We start from the raw sequence: 25,663 nt of genomic DNA on the forward strand, positions 1-25,663 counted from the left end.
TAATCATTCAGAATGTAATTTTCAAGTAAAATTTTACATTGTGGTCAGAAGGAGCTAGTGCTGTGAAACTGCGTAAAAGTCAGATTAGGGACCAATTACTTGTCTCAGGAATTAATGAGTTGTATTTACATAGAGCAACTTTTATTATTCCAAAAAATATCGCTGAAAACAGATTCCTATGAACCTAGGGAGCAGTGTATACGCAGGTCTCAGGACACATGGTAGACTTCAATACATGTAATCACCAATCCTCTTTCCTTGTTTCTTTGATATCTAAGAGAGTTGTTAAGCAACAAAGGCGCAGCTTGATAGGTTCCCAGGAATTACGCTGGATAATATTGTAAAAACCACACAATATTTCAGTGAGACAACTGCCCGCCATCTTCAGGTGCTACTGTCACGTCACTGAGAAGCTCGCCAATTTATATGTTGGCTTTCTAGAACAGCGGAGGCGCCAGCGGGGGCATAACATCATCGAAGACCAACTGTAGACGGCGTCGAATACCAGAGCCCTCTGCTGGAGAAACGGGTCATGGTCTGCGGAAGCGCACCGCGGTGCGGGAAAATGCGGCTGGGAGCTTCTCAGCGATGCGACAGAAGCAGTTGTCTAACTGAAACATTGTGCGGATTTTACAATATTATCCGGCATAATTCCCGGGAACCTATCAAGCAGCAGGAAAGCCTCAAACAGCACAATAAAGGGGCAGTTGCAAGCATTAGTAATACTGTCTAAAAAGGAATAACTGAGTTTAAAGAATTAGTGTGTTGAATTAATGTGTTAATTGTGTCACAGAAGATTGGTGCTGCTTAGGGGCACAAAACTGCAAATGTCAAAATAAGAGTTCGGAGATAATAGAGGATAAAAGTTCGCAGTATTCCACAAATCCGAATAATTTTATTCTAACAACCATTTTGTTCTGGATGGCTTTTCACATCGATATTCTTCCATAAAGAAGTAAAATGAACAAGGAACAAAGTACAAGACATGAAATATACCAAGATAAACACATTACTGCAGTGAAGATACCATTATTTATTAAAATCATGTATGATGACAGCAAAACTTGATGACAGGCAATCACATGAAAACATTTACACAGAGTTACTGGAAAGCTTAACTGCATTGCTCATTGCTTGAAAGTACTTAATCACTCATCTATCTCATCGTGAAATTGTTGGGTTTAGTGACAAGAAAATTCCAAGATGAACAGGAGGGATGTCATCTAAGATGGGCAGACGTCAGCAGCTTTCTTATTTTTTAATGAGTCAGGGCCCATCATATTTAAATTGAAGAATAAAAAATGGACTTTGTCTCCCACGTTTCCTGAAATTACTCTGTGCCAGATGTCATGACATAATGCTTTGATGAATAAAGATGTGGGTTTTCACATGTCACCTCCCAGTTGCATACATTCATAAGGTGTCAGCCAGATCATCAACAGTCTTCTTTCTGAAGACAAATGCCTATTTGAAGTGTCTTACCTGAAACAAATACTCCCTTTTCATTCTACATACAGCAAATGTATTTTTCTTGGCCGATATCTGGAGATATCAGACCACTCGTCCAGACTGTACACACCTTATTTGCAGTTGCAATTTTCAGTTGTCGCAACATCTCTACCAGATGGCGAATTCATGTGACAGCTAATGGGGAAGTTGTACTCAACGACTTGAAATCATCCAGATATTATATCGTGCCAAAATAGAACTATATTGCAATTTTCATTTTGGCCACAGCAATTGTCAGAAATTGCAATGTGTCTTCCCCTTTATGTCGTTTCCGATTATTATTATTATTATTATTATTATTATTATTATTATTATCAGCAGCAGCATTGTTGTCATTGTCATTGTGGTTTCTTTGAGTTATGGGAATGTACTCAGGATCCCAATCACAAATATCAGGATCACTAAGAATGTAAGTTTTTTATGTAATTCATCAAATGTGGCTTTAATTTCAGCAGACATACATGGACCCCTCTTAGCACCAGACATTTTACCTGTGTCTAGCCATTATGTTTCCATGGCATGCAGCCACTGGTATTTTCCATGAAGCATTGCCCTATTCTCTGTTGAGTGAATTTAGAACTTTTTTCTGGTGTTTTATGGTCTGATGCTCGTGGGTAGCACCGATTGACCTAAAATGCAAAATATGCATCAGTGTGTTCCCCAGAGCCACTTAATTAAATAAAATCTATCAACTGGATGATTGGCAGCACGGACTGCAAAAAGACTATGACTGCTTTTTCAATTTCACAACCACACCACGGCATCGAACTTCGGCCCCATCAGCCACACACTGTCTGATAGCAATACAGTCTCTGAGTACAGGTGATCGGTTGTTGCAGGTATTGCTAAGTGTCATGCAAATAAATCAGCCTCAATTAATCCATATTTTTGTTGTTATGGTGGTAGTGTCTGTTGTGAACTACACTGAATATTGGTACACCTGCCTAATATCATGTAGGGCCCCAGCGAGCACTCGGAACTGCTGCAATACAACATGGCATGCACTTGACTAATGTCTGAAGTAGTGCTGGAGGGAACTGACATCGTGAATCCTGCAGGGCTATCCATAAATCCATAAGCATAAAAGGGGTTGGAGGTCTCTTCTGAACAGTATATTGCAAGGCACGCCAGATAAGCTCAATGATGTTCATGTCTGCAGAGTTTGGTGGCCAGATGAAGTGTTTAAACTAAGGAGAGTGTTCCTGGAGCCACTCTGTAGCAATTATGGATGTATGGGGTGTCACATTGTCCCGCTGAAATTGCCCATGTCCGTCGGAATGCACAATGGACATGAGTGGATGCAGGTTACCAGACAGGATGCTTACGTGCATGTCACCTGTCAGAGTCGTATCTAGACATATCAGGGGTTCCACATCACTCGAACTGCACACGCTCCACACCACTACAGAGCCTCTACCAGCTTGAACAGTCTCCTGCTGATATGCAGGGTCCATGGATTGATGAGCTTGTCTCCTTACGAATGTATGTCCATCCACTCGATACAAACTGAAGGAGACTAGTCTGACCAGGGAACAATTTTCAGAGTCATCAACAGTCCAATGTCTGAGTTGACGGGCCCAGGCGAGGCGTAAAGCTTTGTGTCATGCAGTCATCAAGGGTACATGAGAGGGCCCTCAGCTCCGAATGCCCATATCAATGATATTTCATATGACCAGCAACAAACTGTCCATTTGCATGAATGGACACACAGGCAGACAGTGTTTGTTGGTAATGAGGATCACCCTGTGGCTAAACATGCCTTGGTGCACGGCCAGCACATCTTGGCACAGTGTTACACCGTCCGGGTTATCCGGATACTTCCCACCAACACCAACCTATCCGAACTCCGGAGATGGGAACTTGCCCTTCAATATATGTGTTTGTGTGTTATTTTATTGTGCCTGTCTACCGGCGCTTTCCCGCTTGGTAAGTCTTGGAATCTTTGTTTTTAATACACTCCCGGAAATGGAAAAAAGAACACATTGACTCCGGTGTGTCAGACCCACCATACTTGCTCCGGACACTGCGAGAGGGCTGTACAAGCAATGATCACACGCACGGCACAGCGGACACACCAGGAACCGCGGTGTTGGCCGTCGAATGGCGCTAGCTGCGCAGCATTTGTGCACCGCCGCCGTCAGTGTCAGCCAGCAAGAGAGCAACAATTTTACACAGATTACTGTTTTTACTAAAAGACATAGGTAATCAGAAACATCAAAGAAGAAGGTTGCAAGGTAATTTTACATGCTCTGGGGCAGTTAAATGATCGGCTAGAAACTACTAAAGCAAGCATGAAATCTCAAAGTGATGAGATACATACGATTACAGGCAAATACAGTACTGATGTAAAAGAGTCAAAAGAGCAAAGACAGATGATTTCAGTGTTATATTAGGAAAATTGACTGCCAAAGTACACAATTGATGAGAAAAAAGATCATCAAAACAATATGTTAGATGAATATACCGAAAAATCCTGCAAGAGAAACAAAGAAATAAGTAAAAATTTGTTAGACTTTGTGCAATGTTGGGTATCATGGACGGCCTACACTGCCAGCTGCAAGGACCACGTCAACAAACACCAGCACAGAAACTTCAAGTGCATGCCTGGTCAACAGGTTCGCCACATGTGGCCACCATCCTCTTGGACCTGTTTGTTTCCACACAGGCACATGTGTGCAGATAGGTCCACAAGTATCCTGGCACTCCACTGTATTTAGGTTGGTTGGTTGATTTGGTGGGAGGGGCCCAAACAGTGAGATCATCAGTCCCACTGGGTTAGGGAAGGGTGGGGAGGAAGTCAGCCATGCTCTTTCTAAGGAACCATCCCAGCATTTGCCTGAAGCGATTTAGGTTAATCACGGAAAAACTCAGTCAGAGTGGCCGGACGCAGGTTTGAACCGTTGTCATTTCGAATGCGAGTCCAGTGAGCTACGCACTGTGCCACCTCACTCGGTGTGTATTTAGGGCAGAGCCCAGTGGTGCTGAACCAGTTCTTCTGGATAAACTCTCTGAGGCAATGTGACAACTGCTGCTGCAGTTCTTAAATTCGGAGGCCCACCTGGAATCGTGCAACCAGATCTCCAATGCCTGCTTTCCTCATTGGGACTCTTCGCTGTGTGGAACAGCCAACTTAAAGCTCGCCAAGACCAGGCCTCTGCAGCGTGGCCAATTGTGGACTCTGATTTTTGGGCCATCGTCGTGTCATGTTATTAAATTTTCAGTTCCTACTGAATACGTAATTTGTATTTTGTTATTCAGTTTGGCCTTCTGTCAATTAAGCATACATTGTGTATCTGTTTGCTGTGACCCAGACTACATAGTGAACTCCCAATTTTGTGGCGTAAATCAAGCTCCAAGAAGGAGACTTGAGTTTATGTGTACTTCATGGGCTGTAACATCTGGGCACCTCCATCAGTGTCGGATACAACATTTGGCAATGAGGCTTTTGGTTTTTGTGGCCTCCATGTCCACATTTGTGCTTGCCCCAGGTGGACGGCATGTTTTCATGTGTTTTTTTAAAGTTTTGAGTGAACTGGCATTTGTTCTTCATTCAAGCACTACTTGTCTTAGGAATGTGACCACCCAAGTTTTACTGCTTCTACAGAGCATGCAACAGGCTCATGACAGGTGTTTGAGAAGATGGCCGTCATCAACAGGACATTGCTGAAGCTTTCCAACCACCAATCATGTTCTCACTCAGTGAAAGGATTCCAGGCTGCACCCCTGCCATTCCAAGTGTCTAACAAGAAAATCAAGCAATGGACCAACTGTGTGACCCATGTTGCACAACACTTCCTGGCACATCGTACTAGATATTCAGCAATGTGCATTCTTTTTGGCCCACAAACGCCCTGAAGTGTACCAACTACAGCATTAGCTCAACCTAGATGTCTAACCTCACACCCTGCTTATGAATGTGTAGTCATGCTAAACAGACTACTCTGACTCGTGCACATCACAGTCAGGTGTCAAGTTTTTTGGCTGCCATAAGTGAAATGTATAGTCATATAGGAAGTGGATACCAAGGCTACAAGGCCTTTTGAGAGATTGCCATTTTCAATGGACAAACCATCAGTGCAAGCAGTCTTACACAGCATAATTGGTTAAGGATATGATTCTCTTCCACTCTCTAGATGAAGGCCTCTAGAATGAGCACCTCAAGACCTCATTAAGGCCTTTGAACAGTCAATCTGGTCTCCAGCAGCATTGTGGGACCACTCACAGGCATTTGCCACCTGCCTAACTTGCCAAACACACCCTCAGCCCCAGCCTCTGCACCATCCTGAGTGTCTGACCACCAGCGAAGACACTATAGGCAGACAAAAGTCCCAGCTATTGCCCTCCTGCAGCAATTGTTCTGTAACCCATCAGCAATGCTACTTTCGTTAATTCAAATGCACAGCCTGTCGGAAAATAAGACACAAAACTGAAATCTCCCAGTCACCCACCGAACCCTCAGAATTTCAGCTCAGATGGTATTGCACATGGAAATTTAGACCACATTTCTAAGCATACCAATTGCCCAACAGCACACCACATGTATCTTGGAAGATACTGCAGGTGTTTTTTGTCTTGATATCCTACGTGTCCCACCATTCTCCCTATCTCTGATTGACTATTAACTTTAACAGTAGTTAACAATGGGGTCCCATTGCTGTTCCAAATCAATACCAGAACCTTAACAACCACTGTCGATTGAGAAACATACTGCCACAAACACTACCCTCTTCTACAAATGTTTGGCAAACAGCTGAGAAGCTAATGTAATAACACCATTAAAGTCGAGGACCAGTTCAGCACCCGGTTACAGTATCAGGCAGCTTCCTTGACAAACGGCATACTCATAGTAGATGCAACAGGGGCCTCTGTGGTATCATGGCCTGCTCATTTCAAAAGCCCACCAGAACGCACAGAACTGGACAACAGCTGCTAGGCTGCACTCCTAATATCTGAGAGCACTGCTGTCTCTGCCTCAGTGCTGAGTGTGGGCCATGCCCCATGCAGCAGTCTATCGCCACCTGTGGCCATGCTATGAAGCTAGCAGCACAGGGGCCGAGACCTCACTCATGTTCTGGCTGCACACTCATATTGTTCATTATATGCAGTGTTGTAGCTTGATTCTTGACACTGCAACGTCTAGGACCTCACTTCGGACTTTTCATACTTTTGTGTTGTCTTCATTGTTCACCCATCACTGTTGTTGTCATTCCATGTGGTTTTTGGTGACTCAGATGTCGATGCCCTCAGCAGATTGGCCAGTATATTTTAGTTCCAACCAAGCCAGCACACTGCCCCCAATGATGGGTGGTGTTCCTTTCAGAGTATCATTAAAATATCCAGTACTGACCCATGGCTCACATGAGAATATAGATATCCTATCAAGACTTTTACTGTGGCATTACCCTGAGTTTGACACTGCCCCAGAAGTCTGTTTTCACATGGCTGCTGAAGCAAAGTAGGTGGTAGTGAGTCTGCCTTTGGATGCAGCAGTCACTACCCGTTGGTTATCAGAAGAGCCCGTTCTCTGGTAAGTGAGGCAATTATCAAAACATGGTTGGCCAGCAGACTGCAAGAGCCTATACCACCCAGACATGCAAGCATATTGGTGTCATTGGTATGAGCTGTCTACTCTCAACAGCATCCTTGTGCGTCATGGGGACAATCGTTACACTAGAGCGATCATTCCACAAGCTCTCTGACACTGCATTTTGACCCTCCCTCATGAAGATCTTTAAATCGGCCGCGGTCCGGTAGTATACGTCGGACCCGCGTGTCGCCACTATCAGTGATTGCAGACCGAGCACCGCCACACGGCAGGTCTAGAGAGATTTCCTAGCACTTGCTCAGTTGTACAGCCGACTTTGATAGCGATGGTTCACTGACTTCTACGCTCTCATTTGCCAAGACAATAATTAGCATAGCCTTCAGCTACGTTATTTGCTATGACCTAGCAAGGCGCCAGTATCTGTACTATTGATATTGTGAATCATGCACCATAAAGAGCGATGTTCTTCATTAATGGATTAAAGTTAAGTATTCCATAAGCTACGTCCGTTTTTCTCAATTCTAATTCCCTTGTCATGTTCCAGACCTCACGTCAGCCTGCGTGAGCTAAAACGCATGCATTTCGGCCTCCTTTAGAAACCCTGTGTTGGCTCTCCTGTCAGCCACAACATTGGCGACGAGTCAATACCGCGTTCTTCTCTAAATTGCCCTGATTTACTTGTGTAATGGCTTCGCCACAATCTCCAGATGTACTGTCCGAATTTTATCGCTTACAGAATCAGCAGATGCAGGCCTTACTGGATGCCCTTGGACAGCTCGTCCAGGATCAACGTGCAATGCAAAACGATGCGGCAGCAGCCGCTTCACCGCTAATGGAGCCACAACGCGCTGTTGCACCCACTTTTCGACCTTTTGATGCTGCAATGGAAAGCTGGACGGAGTGGTCACGCCAATTTGGATTCCATCTCGCTGCCTACAGAATTCAAGGTAACGAGCGGCAGCCTTATTTATTATCGTCGGTCGGCGTGGCCACGTACCGTGTGATAGTCAAATTATTTCCCCGACGCGACGTAGCAACTCTGTCCTATGAAGAAATTTTGTCTGCATTAGATGCATATTTCAAAGAATCAGTCAATATAGTTGCGAAAAGGTATACCTTCTTTCATACAAAACGTACGGCAGGTCAGACTAATCAGGAGTGGGTTGCAACCTTGCAAGGCCTTACTAGGGATTGTGCTTTTGAGTGTCAAAGTGGACTCGCTTATTCAGATACTATGATACGTGATGCAATTGCACAGAATGTTTCTGATGTTTGTATAAGGGAACAGATTTTGAAACTTGTAAATCCCGCCCTTCAACAAGTGATGGACATATTGGATCAGCAGGACACACTTGACTTTGCACAGGAATCATTTGAAACTTCGCCAGCAGTGTGTCAGGTTAACCGGCCCGCCGGGCGAGCTGCACAAAACAGTAAATAGTCCTCGCGCCCGGCCGCTGCCACCAGGCTCTCAGCCACGTGTACCGCGACGGCAAGCTAATGCAGTGACCAAATCATGCCCGCGGTGTACTACTAAACATTCGCGTGAGAACTGCCCGTCACGCCAAGCTATTTGCTTTTATTGTAATAAAAAAGGACATGTTCAGAGTGTTTGCCAGAAAAAGCTCAGATTGGAAGCTCAAAACCTTTCCAGGCCCTTTGCTTCGCGCCGGAATCGGCAGCGAACCAAGGATACTCAGGCTCGCGAAACTTCACCCATGGAAATTCATGTAGTTCATTCCACTCCACCCAGTGCCACTCTCTCTGACAGTGACTGTGTTCGTCCCAAAAATGGTGTGTGTTGACGTCGCCGGAACTCCCGTCAAGTCGCAAGTGATTATGTACCAGTGTCAGTTCACGTTGCACGAGACAGTCGCTCTTGTCATCAGCAGGACAATAAACTTTTTGTAGACTTGGATATTAATGGCAAAGTGATACCATTCCAGCTCGATACCGGAGCTGCAGTTTCACTGATCAATCAAGACACTTACAAACTGCTGGGCACACCTCCGTTGCGTGCCGTAAATGTTAGATTAAGTTGTTATTCAGGTGAACAGATCCCTGTGTTAGGACAGTGCAGCCTTCTGGCAACATACAAAGGACAAACAAAACTTGTGTCATTTTACATCCTTCGTTCTTCTTCGCAGTGAACTTGTTTGGTTTCGATTTATTTCAGTTGTTTAACTTGTCTATAGTCAATCAGGTCCTATCAGTGAACCAGACTGTGCCTTCAGACAGTGTTTCTCATCTATGTGAAGAATTTGCAGACATTTTTGCACCGGGCCTCGGTTGCGCCAAGAACTATAAAGTACATTTGGAACTGAAAGTAAATGCGCAACCGAAATTTTTCAGAGCACGTGATGTTCCCCACGCATTGCGAGATAAGGTCGCAAAAACATTACACGATTTGTAATCACAAGGTGTAATTGAACGTGTGCAGGCTTCTCTCTGGGCATCACCCTTAGTAATTTTACCAAAACCTTCCGGAAAGTTGAGACTTTGTGTAGACTTCAAGGCAACAGTGAATCCACAACTAGTGAGTGCAACTTTTCCCTTACCCTGCCCGGAAGATCTTTTTGACAAACTGTGCCCGGGTAAATACTTTTCGAAGTTGGACCTCGCAGATGCATACTTGCAAATACCGGTGGATGAAGAATCCCAACACGTTTTGGTGGTTAACACGCATCTTGGTTTGTATCGATCCAAATGACTGCCATTCGGGTGTGCATCCGCCCCTGCATTGTTTCAGCAATATCTACAAACTGTTTGTGCGTCGGTCTCTACTGCAGCAAATTATCTGGACGATATTGTGATCTCTGGAAAGACGGAAGAAGAACATTTGGCCAATCTCAATCTCAGAACATTATTTCAGGTCTTGCGACAAAATGGTCTTCGCTTGCGGAAGGACAAATGTGTGTTTTTTGCTCGGGACTTGCCATACCTGGGACATGCAATCAATGCCCAAGGCATACATCCCAGTCCCACGCACCTTCTTGCCATACAAGACTTGCCGTCACCGCAGAATTTGAAGCAGCTACACAGTGTGCTGGCAAAAATCATCTATTATCATAAATGTATTCCCCATGCCTCTTCCATTTCAGCTCCGCTTCATCGCTTGCGCCATAAGGGTGTTCCGTTCGTCTGGACGACAGAATGCGAACGCGCCTTTCGCCAGTTGAAATCGGCGTTGCTTTCCAATACTTGCCTTACGCCATTCGATCCCCGGAAGCCCCTTTTGTTGATGGTGGATGCCTCGGATTTCGGGATCAGTGCTGTGCTTGCGCACAAAGTTGGAGCACACGATCGCCCTATTGCCTTTGCGTCCAAATTGCTCTCGTCAGCGCAAAGAAATTATTCACAGATCGAGAAAGAAGCATTGGCTCTCGTATTTGGTGTTACAAAGTTTCATGATTTCTTGTATGGTCGTCTCTTTACCAAAAACACAGACCACAAACCTTTGACATCACTTTTTCATATGACCAAGCCTGTACCTCCACGTACAGCACAGAAATTCATACGCCGGTCTATTTTCCTCTCGCAGTACCGCTACGATATCTTGTATCGGTCCACTGCTAAGCACGGAAATGCCGATGCGTTGTCCTGCTTGCCTGTTGCTGAGGATAGGGCATTCGATTCCTCTGAACTTGCTTGCATGTTCAGTGATGCGGAAACCGATGACGTGGTCGAATCGTTTCCGATTGATTTTCGTCGTGTAGCTACAGCCACAGCTGCTGACCCTGTCCTTGCTCCTGTTCTGCGTTTTGTTGCTACGCAATGGCCATCGTCAAAGTCACGGATCGGGGACCCGTTAGTTCGACGATTTTTTGCTCACAAGGAGAGACTTCTTGTGCGACGTGGTGTTTTGCTGTTGCGTTCTGATAATGATCAGTCCAGGGTCGTGGTACCACGTTCGTTACAGTCCTCTGTCTTACAGCTTCTCCACCAAGGACATTGGGGTATAGTGAGAATGAAACAACTTGCTCGTCAGCACTGTACTTGGTTCGGAATCGATGCTGAGATTACGAATATGTGCTCTTCTTGCATGGTGTGTGCCGAACAACAATCAGCACCACCGCGGAAATTCTTTGCATGGCCAAAAGCCACATCCCCTTGGCAACGCTTACACATCGATTTTGCTGGTCAATTCTGGAATGCTCGATGGTTGGTTGTGGTAGATTCATTCAGTAATTTTCCTTTTGTTGTCCGGATGTCTTCCACGACGTCATCTGCCACCATCCAAGCGTTATCCGCTATCTTTTGCATTGAAGGTCTTCCACAGACTATTGTTTCCGACAATGGCCCACAATTCATGTCCGCAGAATTTCAGTCTATTCTGCAAGGCCAATGGTATTCAACATTTGACGTCCGCGCCGTTTTCACCACAGTCCAACGGTGCCGCTGAACGATTGGTCAGGACTTCCAAGTCACAGATGTTCAAGTTGAAAGAGTCGCATTCTCGGGATGACGCGTTATTGCTCTTTTTGTCCTCATATCGCTCTCAGCCCCGCTATGGTCACTCGCCAGCTGAATTGCTCCACGGTCGCCCACATCGAACCTTGATGTCTTTGCTCCATCCACCGCATCAGGTTCCTGTGCAGCGGCAGACACCTGCTTTTGCTCCAGGCGATGTTGTCTACTATCGCCACTATCGAGGTTCATGGCGTTGGCTCGAAGGGTGCATTCTACGCTGCCTCGGACGCGCTATGTATCTGGTTTTGGGGGCCTCTGGTGAGGTGCGTCGGCATCTCAATCAGCTGCGCCTCTGTCGTCGCACGGGATCTGCCGCTCGCCGTCTGCTTTCAGCGACGGTGCTGTCCGGTCAGCGCCCCGGGGAGCCGTCTACTGGCTTGTCTCAGTCCCAGGTGTTACCGACGCTGCCTTCCATTTTGCCCCATGGTGACGCGCCGCCACTGCCGCTGCCTGTTCTCCCGCAGTAGACGCACCGCTGCAGCCGTCAGGCGCCTCCCTGGGTCACGTGCCGCCAATCACTTCCCGGGACCAGTTGTCCACCGACATGGAACTCTTGCCCGCTCCGGACCATATGTCGTCTTCGCCCGTCGGGTGCCCCGGCCCGATGGAGTTCGACCCTTTGGCCCCACCTGTCTCTCTACAGGCGCATACACCACATGTTGGCGTGCACCGTACAGCTGGTTTTCAGGTGTTTCCTAGCTCCCCGTGGTCCGAATGACAGGGTGTGGGTGGCACAGCCTCGCCTGTTGTTAGGCTCCCCACCTCGTCGCATACGTCAACATGCGGTCCTCCCCACAACGGGCGGAAGCCTTATTCCACAATCGTACGCCGATTTGCGGGGGAGGAATGTGGTGTCACCGCCAGACACCACACTTGCGAGGTGGTAGTCTTTAAATCAGCCGCGGTCCGGTAGTATACGTCGGACCCGCGTGTTGCCACCATCAGTGATTGCAGACCGAGCGCCGCCACACGGCAGGTCTAGAGAGATTTCCTAGCACTCGCCCAGTTGTACAGCCGACTTTGCTAGCGATGGTTCACTGACTTCTATGCTCTCATTTGCCGAGACGATAGTTAGCATAGCCTTCAGCTACGTTATTTGCTACGACCTAGCAAGGCGCCAGTATCTGTACTATTGATATTGTGAATCATGTACCATAAAGAGCGACGTTCTTCATTAATGGATTAAAGTAAAGTATTCCACCAGCTACGTCCGTTTTTCTCAATTCTAATTCCTTTGTCATGTTCCAGACCTCACGTCAGCCTGGGTGAGCTAAAACGCATGCATTTCGGCCTCCTTTAGAAACCCTGTGTTGGCTCTCCTGTCAGCCACAACAGAATCCATTGCCATACTGGCCTCACAACTGTGTAGGAAAAAGAATGGTGTGAAGTCTTTAGTCTCCTGCTAATCTGTGCATGTCACAAAGAGGAGTACTGTATACCAATCTCTATTCAAACCCACTGTACATCGAGAACATGGCTGCCAATACAATATTTAATCATCCTGTGGGTGATGTCAAAACATGAAATTATCTCTGGTATTAGTCTCGAGTGGAAGATTTTTCAAAATGGTTCAAATGTCTCAGCACTATGGCACTTAACATCTGAGGTCATCAGTCCCCTAGAACTTAGAACTACTTAAACCTAACTAACCTAAGGACATCACACACATCCATGCCCGAGGCAGGATTCGGACCTGCGAGCGTAGCAGTCACGTGGTTCCGGACTGAAGTGTCTAGAACCGCTCGGCCACCACGAAGATTTTTCCACCATCAGATACCATCATACAGGGTTCTCCTAGCTTCGAAATCTCTTCTACATGGAATATTGCAATTTCTGAAGCTACAGCAGTTGGCACGACATTGGTGACAGCATAACTGGTAAGGTAGTCGGTACAAACTGTCATCCATTGATTCCCATCTGTTGACTTTGGAAATATCCCGAATAAGGTTGATGTCTAATTGGTGGAATGGTGCTGTTGCAGTTGGAATTGGTAATAGAGATGCCCCGGAGATAATTGCCTCATGCCCATATAGCCAGTCAATCTGACAAACTTCAGGCTAATCAGCCAGACTTGAGAAAGGTGGTCACAACAGTGATTGGTTAGCCAAATACATAGAGATGGAACTTATTAATGGCTCAAACTACTCCGAGGCACTATTCCTTGGTTGTAGAGTAGTTCTCCTCTGACTTTGAGAGTATTCTGAAACTGTTAGCTATTACTTTTTTGGCACCTTCCTGAATTTGTACTACAGCCACATCTATCCCTTACGTGCTAGTGTCCATGTGAATTCCTGCCTTGGCATTATTCTCAAACTATGCTTGGCCTGGAGAAGATGTTAGTGCCTAAGGAGGCAAGAAAAACCTTTCTTACACATTGTCTCAGAGAAATTTGTTGTCTCCTTCCAAACAAAGAGGCACTTTTTCTGACTCTGGCAAAGGGCCTGCAGTCTGAACACACTTCAACACTGTTGTCGAGCAGCTTATACATTCTTCAACTGTCTTTAAAAACACAACAATGTCATCCAAATAGCAAAGACACACTGTGATTTATAGCGTTGAAGCAAGTTGTTATTGATACTTTTGAAGGTGGCTGGAGATTTACAGAGTCAAAACAGCATAACTTTGTCAGATGTTATGAAGTCAGTCTTCTTCTGGTCAGCTTCATGACCCTCGATTTGTCAGTAACCTGGCTGCACGACCATAGCTGAGAAATACTTAATGCTCATTTCAGGCAATCCAGTATGTCATCCAACACGTGGCCTTGGGTTGACATGTGTTTTCATTATTTTGTTCATCAGAAATGCCAATTGCCATCTTTTTTCTTCAAATAGACCACAGAAGAGAAGCAAGGACTCTAAAGGTTCTATGACGTCATTTGGCAGCCTCACCTCCACTTCCCCCCCGATTACCCATAGTTCAACTGGTGACAGCCTACACAACTTCTGGCTAATTGGTGGATGATCCTCAGTGCCGATAGAGAGCTTTGCCATTCACTATATGGTCTTTTCTACATTCCTGATTTGAAAGCATTCAAATGTTGTCGCAACACAGCTTTGTCGGTGTTCCTCCGTCAGGGCAGATGCCAATAGTGACTCGATAGTAGCTTTCTCCAATACACTGTTTGCGAACCTGAGCAGTCTTTTGCAATCAACAATATCTTCACAGTTTAACTGAACATCTAGGTCAACAACTAGAACTCGTCTTGATGATGGCGAGATAAGAAGGTCTTCAACAGCAAACACTTGTCCAGAACAATATTTGTTATGTGTGCTTGCTGAAATAGCTTTGTCAATCTGGACCTCTGATCTTTCACAGACTATGACTATTAAAGACACCTACAAGAAGACCCACCTGAGGACAACAGTATGAGTAAATTCTGTTATAAAGTCTGTGTTCTCTCACTGATAATTTTTCTTCCGTTACATGTTCCTGTTGGCATGACACTTTTCACATTTACAACAGCACCACCTCTTTTGTATCACAGAATGCACACTTCCAATTAGGATAAGCTTTCGACATTAGAGATAAAGGGGCCTTAGTCTGCTAATAGCAGATTAGTTGGCCACTGACGATGTCAATGACATTTCTACATCTACATCTACATCCATACTCCGCAAGCCACCTGACGGTGTGTGGCGGAGGGTATCCTGAGTACCTCTATCGGTTCTCCCTTCTATTCCAGTCTCGTATTGTTCGTGGAAAGAAGGATTGTCGGTATGCTTCTGTGTGGGCTATAATCTCTCTGATTTTATCCTCATGGTCTCTTCGCGAGATATACGTGGGAGGGAGCAATATACTGCTTGACTCTTCGGTAAAGGTATGTTCTCGGAGCTTTAACAAAAGCCCGTACCGAGCTACTGAGCGTCTCTGCTGCAGAGTCTTCCACTGGAGTTTATCTATCATCTCCGTAACGCTTTCGCGATTACTAAATGATCCTGTAACGAAGCGCGCTGCTCTCCATTCGATCTTCTCTATCTCTTCTATCAACCCTATCTGGTGCGGATCCCACACTGCTGAGCAGTATTCAAGCAGTGGGCGAACAAGCGTACTGTAACCTACTTCCTTTGTTGTCGGATTGCATTTCCTTAGGATTCTTCCAATGAATCTCAGTCTGGCATCTGCTTTACCGACGATCAACTTTATATGATCATTCCATTTTAAATCACTCCTAATTCGTACTCCCAGATAATTTATGGAATTAACTGCTTCCAGTTGCTGACCTGCTATTTTGTAGCTAAATGATAAGGGACCTATCTTTCTATGTATTCGCAGCATATTACACTTGTCTACATTGAGATTCAATTGCCATTCCGTGCACCATGCGTCAATTCGCTGCAGATCCTCCTGCATTTCAGTACAATTTTCCATTGTTGCAACCTCTCGATACGCCACAGCATCATCTGCAAAAAGCCTCAGTGAACTTCCGATGTCATCCACCAGGTCATTTATGTATATCGTGAAAAGCAACGGTCCTATGACACTCACCTGCGACACACCTGAAATCACTCTTACTTCGGAAGACTTCTCTCCATTGAGAATAACATGCTGCGTTCTGTTATCTAGGAACTCCTCAATCCAATCACACAATTGATCTGATAGTCCGTATGCTCTTACTTTGTTCATTAAACAACTGTGGGGAACTGTGTCAAACGCCTTGCCGAAGTCAAGAAACACGGCATCTACCTGTGAACCCTTGTCTAAGTCCCTCTGAGTCTCGTAGACGAACAGCGTGAGCTGGGTTTCACACGACCGTCTTTTTCGAAACCCATGCTGATTCCTACAGAGTAGATTTCTAGTCTCCAGAAAAGACATTATACTCGAACATAATACGTGTTCCAAAATTCTACAACTGATCGGCGTTAGAGATATAGGTCTATAGTTCTGCACATCTGTTCGACGTCCCTTCTTGAAAACGGGGATGACCTGTCCCCTTTTCCAATCCTTTGGAACGCTTCGCTCTTCTAGAGACCTACGGTACACAGCTGCATGAAGGAGGGCAAGTTCCTTCGCGTACTCTGTGTAAAATCGAACTGGTATCCCATCAGGACCAGCGGCCTTTCCTCTTTTGAGTGATTTTAATTGTTTCTCTATCCCTCTGTTGTCTATTTCGATATCTACCATTTTGTGAACTGTGCGACAATCTAGAGAAGGAAGCACAGTGCAGTCTTCCTCTGTGAAACAGCTTTGGAAGGAGACATTTAGTATTTTGGCCTTTAGTCTGTCATCCTCTGTTTCAGTACCATTTTGGTCACAGAGTGTCTGGACATTTTGTTTTGATCCACCTACCGCTTTGACATAGGACCAAAATTTCTTAGGATTTTCTGCCAAGTCAGTACATAGAACGTTACTTTCGAATTCATTGAAAGCCTCTCGCATAGCCCTCCTCACACTACATTTCGCTTCGCGTAATTTTTGTTTGTGTGCAAGGCTTTGGCTATGTTTATGTTTGCTGTGAAGTTCCCTTTGCTTCCGCAGCAGTTTTCTAACTCAGTTGTTGTACCACGGTGGCTCTTTTCCATTTCTTACGATCTTGCTTGGCACATACTCAACTAACTCATATTGTACGATGGTTTTGAACTTTGTCCACTGATCCTCAACACTATCTGTACTTGAGACAAAACTTTTGTGTTGAGCCATCAAGTACTCTGAAATCTGCTTTTTGTCACTTTTGCTAAACAGAAAAATCTTCGTACCTTTTTTAATATTTCTATTTACGGCTGAGATCATCGATGCAGTAACCGCTTTATGATCGCTGATTCCCTGTTCTGCATTAACTGATTCAAATAGTTCGGGTCTGTTTGTCACCAGAAGGTCTAATATGTTATCGCCACGAGTCGGTTCTCTGTTTAACTGCTCAAGGTAGTTTTCAGATAAAGCACTTAAAAATATTTCACTGGATTCTTTGTCCCTGCCACCCGTTATGAATGTTTGAGTCTCCCAGTCTATATCCGGCAAATTAAAATCTCCACCCAGAACTATAACATGGTGGGGAAATCTACTCGAAATATTTTCCAAATTATTCTTCAGGTGCTGAGCCACAACAGCTGCTGAGCCCGGGGGCCTATAGAGACATCCAATTACCATGTCTGAGCCTGCTTTAACCGTGACCTTCACCCAAATCATTTCACAATTCGAATCTCTGTCAATTTCCTTCAATACTATTGCACTTCTTATCGCTATAAACATGCCTCCCCCTTCACTGTCCAGCCTGTCTCTGCGGTATACATTCCAATCTGAGTTTAGGATTTCATTACTGTTTACATGTGGTTTCAGCCAACTTTCTGTCCCTAGTACTATATGGGCGATGTGACTGTTTATTAATGAGAGCAGTTCTGGGACCTTTCTATAGACGCTCCTGCAGTTTACTATTAGCACATTAATATTGTTATTCCGTTGCATTTTGCCTACTCCTGCCTTGCCGCATCTCAGGAGGCATCTTGTCGGGCCTAGGGATTTCCTGATATCTTGATATCTTGGTAACTGTCGTCCACAGAGAATTTTCAGCAACAGTGGTCTCACCTCCATGGATGGTCACCTTCCTTAGGTTTCTGAATTTGGTGGTTAAAGGGGCTTCGTATCACAGGTCAACCATATTCGTCACCAATTGACTTGCCCAAGTACAACTGTTGTGATGATTGGCATCTAGCAGCTTAGTAGTCGTCAAATAGTTGTCTTCCTTCTCTGCTGGAATGTGCAATGAATCCAGGGCATCCACAGTGGGAACAAACAGGCAAAAATGCCTGAATCAGAACCAGTCCCCCCCCCCCCCTCCCCTTCCTACCCCCCCCCTCTCTCTCTCTCTCTCTCTCTCTCTCTCTCTCTCTCTCTCACACACACACACACACACACACACACACACACACACACACACACAACACTACAGTCTTTGGCTGCCGAGGCCAGAATGTGTCCGGTCTTGGCAGAAAGAGATTGTGGTCATGTGTGAGAGTTGCACTTACATGTGCTTTTGTGTGTGTGTGTGTGTGTGTGTGTGTGTGTGTGTGTGTATGTGTATGTGTGTGTGTGTGTACGAGGAGCTATCCATTGTTTTTGGGACTGGTGCTGCCACCTGTTAAAAACCTTACCTTTCGAATAATGGTCACCACACCCACGAAATAGTTCCAATCCGCACATACACACTGATCCCCGTGCTTCTGCTACTGGTGAAATGTTTTCTGGAAGTCCTGTTCTTCGAGGGTGTTTATCACTGACAGCGATGCTTCTTGAATCCTCTCTAGAATGTCGAACCGACGGCCTTTCAACTTGAGTTTGTTTTGGGAATAGCGCGAAGTCACAAGGTGACAAATCTGGCAAGTATGGCGGATGGGGTACAACCGCCATGTTGTTTCCTAGTGAGCAAGGATGTGTGACAGGGTGCGTTGTCATGATGCAGCAGCCAGTTCCCTTGATGCCAAAGTTCGGGCCGTCATCGCTGCACGTTTTCACGGAGCCATTGCAAAGTGTCACAGCAGTACGCGGAATTCACTGATTGGTTGGGTGGAATGAATTCTTTGTGCACAATTCCCTTGGTATCAAAGAAAACGATGATCATGTTCTTCACTTTGCTATTCCCCCTCTCGCATTTTTGGTTCTTGGAGAGTCTGGGCTCTTCCACTAGGACGATTGTTGTTTTGTCTCTGGGTCACAACCGTAAAACCAGCTCTCATTGCCGGTGATAACTTGTGACAAGAAGGTTAGATCATCAGATTCAGTCTGATGAATCTGTGCACACTTCAACATGCTGTGCATTCTGATCAGCAGTCTAGATCCTTGGCACCAATTTTGCGGCGCCACGATGCATGCCCAATTCATCAGTCAACATTCATTGACATGTCCCATAACCTATACCCACTTCATCCGCAAGGTCTTGAATGGTTCAACGCCGATCCGCACGAACCAATTGTTGAAGTTTGGCAACAATGTCTAGCGTTGTGCAGGTAATGGGCCTTCCAGTGTGAGCATCATCTTCAACGTCTGTATGGCCAGCCCTGAACCGAGCATGCCACTCAAACACCCGCGTACGGCTCATGCCCTGCCCCTCAAACACTTGTCGAATCATTGCAAGGGTCTACATTGCACTTTTCCCGAGATTCGCACAGAATTTGATACACACGCGCTGTTCTGTTCGCAAATCCATTGTAAAATCGCCACACACCAAACACAGAGTATTACAGAAATCACTGTGGACATGCAACACGTCCTCCCAGCAGAATGTCACTCCCCACACTGACTCATCAGATATGCAGCTCTCGCCACCTAGCAGTACAAAGAACTACTACTCCTACTTTCCAGATGACAGCACCAGTCCCAAAAATTTTGGATTCCACCTAATATGATTCTGATGAAGGCCTATTTGGCTGAAATCTCTCTTATGATAATGACGGGAGCTGAACAAAATGGCTTTGAGCACTAAGGGACTTAACTTCTGAGGTCATCAGTCCCCTAGAACTTAGAACTACTTAAACCTAACTAACCTAAGGACATCACACACATCCATGCCCGACGCAGGATTCGAACCTGCGACCATAGCGGTCACGCGGTTCCAAACTGAAGCGCTTAGAACCGCACGGCCACACCAGCCGACGGAAGCTGAACAAATTAATTAAAATTTGTGGCATGGCTGGGACTGGAACCCGGGTCTCCTTGAACCTGGGTCTCTCTGGTGTGCTAGCCATCACCTAACTGTAGCAGTACAGGTAACACAGCTGCACAGACTACTCTAGTCCAATGACCTCCCCAACATGAACTTCAATTCCTATCTTCTACATCTACATCTGGGAGGTATAAGTAGGGGGAAGCAATATATTCGATACCTCATCCAGAAACGCACCCTCTCAAAACCTGGCAAGCAAGCTACACTGCGATGCAGAGCGCCTCTCTTGCAGAGTCTGCCATTTGAGTTTGCTAAACATCTCCGTAACGCTATTACAGTTAGCAAATAACCCTGTGACGAAACGCGCCGCTCTTCTTTGGATCTTCTCTACCACCTCCGTCAACACGATCTGGTACGGATCCCACACTGACGAGCAATACTCAAGTATAGGTTGAACGAGTGTTTTGTAAGCCATCTCCTTTGTTGATGGACTGCATTTTCTGAGGACTATCCCAATGAATCTCAACCTGGTACCCGTCTTACCAACAATTAATTTTATATGATCATTCCACTTCAAATCGTTCCGCACGCATACTCCCAGATATTTTACAGAAGTAACTGCTACCAGTGTTTGTTCTGCTATCATATAATCATACAATAAAGGATCCTTCTTGCTATGTATTCGCAATACATTACATTTGTCTATGTTAAGGGTCAGTTGCCACTCCCTGCACCAAGTGCCTATCCGCTGCAGATCTTCCTGCATTTCGCTACAATTTTCTAATGCTGCAACTTCTGTGTATACTACAGCATCATCCGCAAAAAGCTGAATGGCACTTCCGACACTATCTACTAGGTCATTTATATATATTGTGAAAAGCAGTGGTCCCATAACACTCCCCTGTCGCACGCCAGAGGTTACTTTAACGTCTGTAGATGTCTCTCCATTGATAACAACATGCTGTGTTCTGTTTGCTAAAAACTCTTCAATCCAGCCACACAGCTGATCTGATATTCTATAGGCTCTTACTTTGTTTATCAGGTGACAGTGTGGAACTGTATCGAACGCCTTCGGGAAGTCAAGGAAAATAGCATCTATCTGTAAGCCTGTATCTAATATTTTCTGAGTCTCATGAACAAATAAAGCTAGTTCGGTCTCACACAATCGCTCTTTCCGGAATCCATGTTGATTCCTACAGAGTAGTTTCTGAGTTTCCAAAAATGACATGATACTCGAGCAAAAAAGATGTTCTAAAATTCTACAACAGATCGACGTCAGAGATATAGGTCTATAGTTATGCGCATCTGCTCGACGACCCTTCTGGAAGACTGGGACTACCTGTGCTCTTTTCCAATCATTTGGAACCCTCCGTTCCTCTAGAGACTTGTGGTACACGGCTGTTAGAAGGGGGGCAAGTTCTTTTGCGTACTCTGTGTAGAATCGAATTGGTGTCCTGTCAGGTCCAGTGGACTTTCCTCTGTTGAGTGATTCCAGTTGCTTTTTAATTCCTTGGACACTTATTTTGATGTCAGCCATTTTTTCATTTGTGTGAGGATTTAGAGAAGGAACTGCAGTGCGGTCTTCCTCTGTGAAACAGCTTTGGAAAAAGGTGTTTAGTATTTCAGCTTTACGCGTGTCATCATCTGTTTCAATGCCATCATCATCCCGGAGTGTCTGGATATGCTGCTTCGAGCCACTTACTGATTTAATGTAAGACCAGAACTACCTAGGATTTTCTGTCAAGTCGGTACATAGAATTTTACTTTCGAATTCACTGAATGCTTCATGCATAGCCCTCCTTACACTAACTTTGAAATCATTTAGCTTCTGTTTGTCTGAGAGGTTTTGGCTGCATTTGAACTTGGAGTGAAGCTCTCTTTGCTTTCGCAGTAGTTTCCTAACTTTGTTGTTGAGCCACAGTGAGTTTTTCCCATCCCTCACAGTTTTACTCGGCACTTACCTGTCTAAAATGCATTTTACGATTGCCTTGAACTTTTTCCATTAACACTCAACATTGTCAGTGTCGGAACAGAAATTTTCATTTTGATCTGTTAGGTAGTCTGAAATCTGCCTTCTATTACTCTTGCTAAACAGATAAACCTTCCTCCCTTTTTTTATATTCCTATTAACTTCCATATTCAGGGATACTGCAACGACCTTATGATCACTGATTCCCTGTTCTGCATTTACAGAGTCGAAAAGTTCAGGTCTGTTTGTTATCAGTAGGTCCAAGATCTAATCTCCACGAGTCGGTTCTCTGTTTTATTGCTCGAGGTAATTTTCAGATAGTGCACTCGGTATAATGTCGCTCGATGCTCTGTGCCTACCACCCGTCCTAAACATCTGAGTGTCGTAGTCTATATCTGATAAATTGAAATCTCCACCTAAGACTATAACATGCTGAGAAAATTTATGTGAAATGTATTCCAAATTTTCTCTCAGTTGTTCTGCCACTAATGCTGCTGAGTCGGGAGGTCGGTAAAAAGAGCCAATTATTAACCTAGCTCGGTTGTTGAGTGTAAGCCCCACCCATAATAATTCACAGGAACTATCCACGTCTACTTCACTACAGGATAAACTGCTACCAACAGCGACAAACACGCCACCACTGGTTGCATGCAATCTATCCTTTCTAAACACCGTCTGTGCCTCTGTAAAAATTTCGGTAGAATTTATCTCTGGCTCCAGCCAGCTTTCTGTACTTATAACGATTTCAGCTTCGGTGCTTTCTATCAGCACTTGAAGTTCCGGTACTTTACCAATGCAGCTTTGACAGTTTACAATTACAATACCGATTGCTTATTTTCCCCTTCTTCTATTGTCAAAACTCTCTGCTATTGGAATAGCACCCTAACTTTGGACTTAACGGAGAGTCCTGGCTGTGGCACAAATTTTAATTCATTTCTTCAGCTTTCATCATTATTATGGATACAGTTGAGACTCATATATGACAAGGAAAATTTAATTATATCAGATCGATAGAAAGCTTACTTGTTTGACAGGCATTTTGTTTTGTTTATCTGCGACTCAGCATCGCTGCTATATGATAAGTGAAAATCTATCCTTTTCATATTACTCTCATATATAAGATATGCAAGCAAGAATATTTAATTGAAGTACTTACTATATATGTTAGTAGAAATAACGTGTTGTTTAAACTTGACCACTTTTAAGTCTGACAGCTGTCTCTCAATAAAACTATTGATCTTAATGAAATACACTCTCTGTGCAGTACCAATAAAAAGTTGATACTGAGTCTATAGCTTCCTAAATGTAAAGATTTTATGTAATCTTGATCATCTTGAGCTCCAAACATGAGTCTTGTTAATAGGAAACCACCATTGATGTACTGCTACATATTTATTATACTACGACGAATTCCTAAGTGTGAGCACTACAAGGGGGAAGTGAAGAAACACCAATGACTCACAAAAGAAGAAAAATGTGGCAGATAAGGTACACCACGCAAAATGGGGCGGAGGTGGAGAGAGGGAGAGAGGGTGGGGGAGGGGGGCAGGAGAGGAGAGAGAGAGAGAGAGAGAGAGAGAGAGAGAGAGCGGGGAGAGTGGGGGAGGGGAAAGGGGGAGGGGGAGGGGGAGGGGTAGGGGGAGGGGGAGGGAGAGAGGGAGAAGGAGAGAAAGAGAAAGAAAGAGAAAGAAAGAGAGAGAGAGGCGGTGAAGGTTGTCCCTCCTTGTGTATTTTAAACAACACATTGCACAAAATTCCACTCACGTCAATACTTTCATCTCCCAGTGCCCAGCGAGGATGCTGTTTTGTGAAAGGTGGCGGTAAGGGAAAATCTGGATCTGAATGTGGTCGCTGGAACATGTAACCGACCATTGCATCATCCTGGGATCTTGCCAACTGTGGTCTACCAGTCTCTGGAGCCTGAAATTTGACAGTAGATGGTCAGTAATGGTTATAAATAAAAGCTATTAACAGTTAAGTGAAATCATTTGCAGGAGTACATATAATTTATAAGCACATAACAATTTTCCTTTACATATGCCTATACTTCGGCCACTGCGGTGAGACAAAAACAATACCAAAATCACAATTCTTCATTCTGATGTTTCCCTCTTGACATTCCAAGGTTTTTTCTTCTCCACCATGCCTCTCTTTATGGGAGGGGTAATGGTGTTAAAGACAATGCACAAAGACAATAGTGTTTAATATTCTATTAATGACAAATTCATTAGAAATGAGATTCCACAAGAGACAGCTTACAACGCAGCAGCCAACAGCAGTGTAATTAACCCACTACTCAAACGAAAATAACTGATCCAGTCTCCATTCAATTAAAAAAAAAATACTCTGACATGCAACACAAGTAGTATTTAACAATCTTCCCCCATAAATGTTATCCAATCGGAAATATTAGCATAAAGAGTATGATTTGCAGTATTTCTTGATTTCTGAAAAGCATTTGACTCAGTACCACACCTACGATTATAGTCAAAATTAGTATCATATGGGATATCAAGTGAAATTTGTGTTGGGCATGTTATCTTGGATGTTTGAGTCATTGTCAGATGTACGAGTAACTTCGAGTGTGGTCCAGGGATGTGCGTTCAGATCCTTACTGTTCATGTTGTATACTAATGACCTAGCAGACCATATTAATAGTAAAATCAGGCTTCTTGCAGAAGTATCTATAATAAAGCTACCTAAAAGAAGCTGCAAAAATATTCAGTCAGATCTTGATAAGATTTCAAAGTGGTACAGAGATTGGCAACTTGCTCTAAATGTTCAGAAATTTAAAATTTTGTTGTTCACAAAGCGAAAGAACATAGTATCCTATGACTATAATATCAGTGAGTCACTGTCGGAATCTGCCAACTCATACAAATATCTGGGTGTACCACTTTGTAGAGATATGAAATGGAATGATTGCACATAGTCAGTCAGGGGTAAAGCAAGTGGTAGACTTCAGTTTATTGATAAAATACTAGGGATGTGCAATCAGTTTACAAAGGATATTGCTTGCAAATCACTCGTGCAACTGGTTCTAGAATGTTCCTCAAGTGTGAGACCTGTACACAATAGGACTAACAGGGGATACTGAATGTAACAGAGAAGGGTCACAGGTTTGTTTAATCCATGGGAGAGTGTCACAGAGACACTAAAGGAATTGAACTAAAAGACACATGAAGACAGATGTAAACTATCGCGACAAAGTCCATTAACAAAGTTTCACGAACCAGCTTTAAATGATTATTCTAGAAATATATGCTGAAAAGCCAAAGAAACTGGTACGCCTGACAAATATCGTGTAGGGCCCCGAAAGCACACAGAGGTGCCGCAAAATATGTGGCATGGACTTGGCTAGCGTCTGTAGTAGTACTGGAGGGAATTAACACAATGAATCCGCACGAGTACAAGGGGGTGGAGATCTCTTCTGAACAGCATGTTGCAAGGCATCACAAATATGCTCAGTAATATTCATGTCTTGGGAGTTTGGTGGACAGCGGAAGTGTTGAAACTCATAAGAAATCAAACAATGGAAAATCCAGGATGGAATGTAACAGTACTATGAAAAGAAAAG

At 44.5% G+C, this 25,663-nt stretch overlaps 1 protein-coding gene across 7 annotated transcripts in view; it reads right to left on the reverse strand.

Annotated features, from left to right (window-relative positions):
- LOC126335395 (pumilio homolog 2-like) overlaps nucleotides 1-25,663 on the reverse strand; it is a 550,606-nt gene that overhangs the window by 490,484 nt on the left and 34,459 nt on the right. For all 7 annotated transcript variants that reach the window (XM_049998621.1, XM_049998625.1, XM_049998620.1 and 4 more), the window contains exon 3: nucleotides 23,851-24,006. In XM_049998621.1, coding sequence (XP_049854578.1) covers nucleotides 23,851-24,006 — 156 coding nt within the window. The remainder of the gene's footprint in view (nucleotides 1-23,850; nucleotides 24,007-25,663) is intronic.

This window comes from Schistocerca gregaria, chromosome 2 (genome assembly GCF_023897955.1).
Source record: "Schistocerca gregaria isolate iqSchGreg1 chromosome 2, iqSchGreg1.2, whole genome shotgun sequence".
NCBI classification, from domain to species: domain Eukaryota; kingdom Metazoa; phylum Arthropoda; class Insecta; order Orthoptera; family Acrididae; genus Schistocerca; species Schistocerca gregaria.